Source organism: Chrysochloris asiatica, unplaced genomic scaffold, assembly GCF_000296735.1.
Source record: "Chrysochloris asiatica unplaced genomic scaffold, ChrAsi1.0 scaffold06141, whole genome shotgun sequence".
In the NCBI taxonomy this organism is placed as follows: domain Eukaryota; kingdom Metazoa; phylum Chordata; class Mammalia; order Afrosoricida; family Chrysochloridae; genus Chrysochloris; species Chrysochloris asiatica.
Window position 1 is genome coordinate 1 of NW_006414659.1, and position 5487 is coordinate 5487.

At 42.1% G+C, this 5487-nt stretch overlaps 1 protein-coding gene across 1 annotated transcript; it reads left to right on the plus strand.

Annotated features, from left to right (window-relative positions):
* Positions 1-1540: 1540 nt before the first annotated feature.
* Positions 1541-5213, plus strand: LOC102838457 (claudin domain-containing protein 1-like; the record flags this gene model as incomplete). Its single annotated transcript, XM_006878127.1, has 4 exons — positions 1541-1564; positions 2698-2748; positions 2976-3285; positions 5103-5213. Coding segments are annotated over exons 3-4 (403 nt in total), but the record flags the coding sequence as incomplete, so codon positions are not given.
* Positions 5214-5487: the final 274 nt, after the last annotated feature.

A 5487-nucleotide genomic window follows, 5' to 3' on the forward strand; every position in this document is an offset into this window, starting at 1 on the left:
CATTCAAGTTGTAAGTCTGTGAAATAAACTATTCCTAATAAATCTGACTTCTTCAGCAAACTATTGGTGATTGAAGTAACTATAAACAAAATGATTTGCTTTATCATATATGGTCACTTTAAAATATGATATTTAGTAATAGAATGTGGCAACTGAACTGCAAGACCGGCAGTTCCAGCTCACCAGCCACTCCTCAGAATCCGACTCTACGGCACTTAACAACAATAATCATAGATTGATAGCATTTTGGAGCACAATTTAGGAAAAAAAAAAATACAATTAATTGCCTGAGCCATCAAAGGAACAGATTGCATAGTACTGGAGTTTTAATTTAAAGGGCACAATGCTATCAGAAAACTGAACTCACAGTAAAAGCTGACTAGATAAAGTAACAAAGGGCATATCACTAGTAATTAGGCTAGGTCTAACAGTCATTTTTAGAATTTTAAAGACTCTTTGAAATAAACATGGGGATACTAAGAATAAAATAACCAAGGACACATAACAAAAGGCATATCAAAAGACAGGGTAAACAGTTTTTTTTAAAAAAAAGAATAAGATTTAGTTATTTAAAACCCAATTACAACACAAATGCCACCTCTTCAGTAATACCTTTTCCAGAAAAAAAACAAAAAAAGAAAAACTCCTATTCTGCATTTGAATTCCTAAAATAGCTTCAAAACTGTATGAGATGCCAAGTATAGGAACCAATAAGGAGCTCTGATAGTGTAGTGGCTACAAATCGGGCTGCGAACATTAAGGTCAGCAGTTCGAAACAATCAGCTGTTCTGCAGGAGAAAGATGAGGCTTTCTGCTCCCGTAAAGATTTACAGCCTCGGAAACCCTGTACAGGGTTGCTCTGAGATAGAACCGACTCGATGGCACTTAACAACAACAACAAATAAAGAGAAGGCAGCCACAGCATAACTGTAAGAAATTAAAATGTTATTACATTTTCGATAGATTCTAGTTCCTGCATCATAGCCCTCTTAGTCAAATTTAAGCAGAAAGACTAACTGCTCCAATGGCAGTAGATCGGCAGAAGAAAGGGCATAAAGGCTAATATTTCAAAAGTATAATATCCATAAGCCTTTGCCTAGCTGTTCGTTTATATCCATATTTAGAAGTGTGGTAGTGTGATAGGAAGAGTGCAGGACTGAATAACACAGGTCACAATCACTAACAGCTGTGTCGGTGTCCTTACTTTCAGGACCCACGCCCTTTCTTGGAAAATAAAAGAGTGCGGCTGCTCACATTTCCCTTTCGCGCACTAACGTGCCTTCCCGAACTGAACTACTACATCCCCCAGAATGCATCGCGCGTCACACTGGGAATGCCATCCTTGGCATCCCGCAGCTCTCCCACCTTCCCTCCTACAACTCCCACAAACCCCCTCGGCCCTGGACCTGGGCCGGGCCGGGGGAGGAGACGGAGGCGAAGGCGGAGGCGCAGGAGTTATGGAGGGGGCGGACCCTGCAGGGAAGTGCGTCAGAAGAGGCGCGGGGAGAAAAGGTTGCTGTGGTCTGAGCTAGGGGGTGAAGCTGGCGGAGCAGGAGGATGGGCGGTGAGTGAGCTGGGCCGGTGGCGTCGGGCGGGGGTCGCTAGTCGCTCGGCGTTCCAGGCCGTTTGATAAGGGGCCCCTCCCTTTTCGTGCCTGTGGTTGGACGGGTTCCGAGCGGCGGGGCTGCGGCTGGGACTTTCCCTCGGCCGAGCGCTTTGGGGAGGGGCCTGGTCGGATAGATATTCTGGGCCCGTGGCCGGGGGCTGCGCGGGGCTGCTACTCCGCCTCATCCCCAGCCCGCCTTGGCCTTTCCCGGCTGGCGCCCTTTCTGTGGTCGCGCTAAGTGCGTCCGCCTCTCGATCGAACGTTCTCCTGGGCGAGCCCCCTTCTGGTTTCCGGACCTATTAAGGTCAATTGAAAGCATTAGGATGAAAGAGGATTAAAAAAAACCCAAAAAACAAACCTAACTTGTGGAGTTATTGTTAATTACTGTATTGTCCTGATCTCTTCTGAGTCACTTCCCGTCTTCAAAACTCTGCAACCTCAGTTTGCGAACCTGTTTTCGTGCGCCTTTGTAAGGTGTCTAGTTCAGTCACGGTGTATATTTGCAGTATTTGATCCGCCTTGAGTCATTTTACTGCGGCCATTTACTACTGCTGTTGAGCCCTGCCTACGCCTTGGGAGTATACATATTTACCCAAGTCAGAGTTGTCTATATGGGTGAGGAGAGATCTTTTGGGTTTGTGGGAACATGCAGATAAACACGTTCACAAGTGTAAGCAATGGGGAGAGTAGAAGAAGTAAAGAAGCTTGGCTTAACTTTAGTGGGTTAGGGGGAGAGGCTTATCTAGCATTATTATATGTTATTATTGCTCTCTTTGTAATTTCGTATTCCTGGAATAACCTTTCCCTCCGGGTTTACCAAACATCTGCAACTCTGTCTTACAAATAGCACCTGGTTCATAACCTTGTTTTAGAAGCCTTCTCAATTCCAAGGTAACTGGGAGGAGCTGATTTCCAGCGCTTCCTTTTCTATGTCTCTTTCACACTCAAACCCAGAACAATTCATGTTCTGCAGCTTGCTAAAAATTCAGTCTGTCATTTATTTATAATTTATGCCCGAAGCACTGCTGACTCGGCTTGTTTATTGTTTGTATCTGTAATGTGTATGTCCATTTCAGTGTTGTCTGTTTTAGTATGCAGGTGATAGACTAGAGAACAAGACCTCTGTCTCCGTAGCATCCTGGGTATGTGAGCATTCAATAAGTCCTTTAACGATAATGAGTTGTGTTTTTAAAGTTAATTTAAAACATGCTTACCTTTTATTTGAAACTTTGTTAACTATTTGAATGTGCATTACTTTAACCATGGGCTGGGGAATAGCTAAAAGGTGATTTTTGAGAAAATTCCTTACAAATAATCTTTGTTTGCTCTTGAAGTCTAACTTATTATTTTCTTCTTACTTTTTAAACAGAGCAGTCTGAATGCCAGAATGGATAACCGTTTTGCTACAGCATTTGTAATTGCTTGTGTGCTCAGTCTCATTTCTACCATCTACATGGCAGCCTCAATTGGCACAGACTTCTGGTACGAATATCGAAGTCCAATTCAAGAAAATCTCAGTGAATTGAACAAAAGCATCTTGGATGAATTCATTAGTGAGGAGGCAGATGAAAAGAGTTATAACGATGCACTCTTTCGATATAATGGCACAGTGGGATTGTGGAGACGATGTATTACCATACCCGAAAACACACATTGGTATAGCCCACCAGAAAGGACAGGTATTCTTATTTTGACTTCTCTGTCCTTTATTCTGGAAAAGATAAAGTGGCATGATGGTTGCAGGCTTGTGGGTTCTTTACATGAAAAATAGTTCTTAAATCTCTCTTCTCTCCCTACCACCTTCTTTCCCCAACTGCCATGAATTGCCATGGTGTTCATTAGTATCAGTTGGATGTGTAATTGTCCTTTACTTGGGAAAGCCTTTTTAAATCTTGTTGTTGTTGTTATTAAGTTCCGTCGAGTCGGTTCCGACCCATAGCGACCCTGAACAGGGTTTCCAAGGCTGTAAATCTTTACAGGAGCAGAAAGCCTCGTCTTTCTCCCGCAGAGCAGCTGGTAGTTTCGAACTGCTGACCTTGCGGATCACAGCCCAATTCGTAACCACTACGCTACCAGAGCTCCTTAGTGTTTATTTATCCTCATTTAGATTGGAGGGAACAGCTTTGCAAAGACTATGGCTAATGCATACCTGAAGTGTCTAAGGATCATCAAAGTTAGAATGAAGGGAGAGTGAAAAGTACTGTGAAGAGACATACTCTCGGAGGGAATGGGGCATGTCATGCAGGGAGAGAGTAGATAGGCTGCAGGGTTTTATTTTCAGTGTGCTGGGAAACCTAGGAGCAGAGGAGAAGTGTGATCTGATCACTCTGACTGATAAGCAAAGGACAAGGATGCGAGCCAGAGAATGGTTTGGAGGCTATTACAGTACAGTAAGGCGTGGGTTAAGAACTGACTTTCACACATGCCCTTTAATGTTATGTAAATTTGCCCTTACTTTGAAGTGACTGAATCAACCCTTAGTTGCAAGTAAGTCTTCTTCACAATCATCTTCGCACTACACCTATAGTTTTTAAATCATGGAAAAGATTTGGAGCATTTTCTTGCACTAAAGTAAGGCTACAGAAGAACACCTTACACCTGTTAGGATTTAACTTACAAAGTTGACATAAAGACACCCTTAGGAACTTGTTCATAACTGGGGACTGCCCAGAATTCAGGTAGGAGATGATTGTAACTCAGATAAAGGTGGTAGCAAAAGAATTGGTTGGCTCCTGGATATATTTTGAAGGTAGAGCCTTTAGGATATCCTGATTTAAGTGTATATGAGCAAGGATGTGGGAGCTAATAGTCTATTAAAAGATGACAGGCAATTAACAATAAGTAAAATATATGGTTTATTAGGAGATGACTTTTGTTAGAGAAAAATTAGAGCCAAATAGGATTTGTATATCGTGAGGAAGGGATGCTGAGTGGCCTGAGAAACTGGAAGGGTAAAATTGTCATCCCTGGAGAAAGACATAATGTTTGATTAAATGTAGGGTCAGTGAACGAGATGGATTGACATAGTAGCAGCAGCAGCAATGGGCTTAAATGTAGCAATGTTTATGAGGATAGCGCAGAACTGGGCACAGTTCATTCTGTTGTGCATGGGGTCGCTTTGAGTCAGAACCATCTCAAATGTACCTGACACATAACATCTAATATGAGAAAGACTATTGGTGAGGTAGTTTGAGGGAGATCAAAGTTCATTTTTTTGTTCCTTGCCCCTTCTTTCTAATCTTCCTTACACATATCCTCTAGATCTTTTTACTGCTAGTACTTTGTTCCCTTTTATTGTGCCTGTGTGCCTTAAGCTTTCCACTGAGAGCCAGTGGCTTCTGTTGGGCATTGATGAATCCTGTGTGTTATTCTGGGCCAGAGATTGGTTGTTTTTTTTGGAAGAATCTTATGTTCTACTTCAGAGAAGCAGACTGCTAGAAAGAGATTATTGTTAAATGTTTATAATTAAAACAAGCAATCATTGTTTTTGTTGCAGAGTCATTTGATGTGGTCACAAAATGCATGAGTTTCACACTAAATGAGCAGTTCATGGAGAAATTTGTTGATCCTGGGAACCACAATAGTGGGATTGATCTACTTCGGACCTGTGAGTACTTTGATCTCAGCAAGAAATCCGTTGGGGGGAGGAAAGTAGACAACAATTTTATTTGCCTATTGTTGAACTCTGGTTTTGGAATGTGATGAGTTAGTAGATAATGTGAACTTGAAATAAGATCTCCATCATTATCTTAATGCAATTCTCCTGTGTAAAACATGTTTAGAATTACAGATACATACTTACCGAATTGCCAGTTACATGAAAAGGAAGGAGACAGCAAGTACATTGGACGACAGAAGTCATCCCCCCATAAGATATTGAT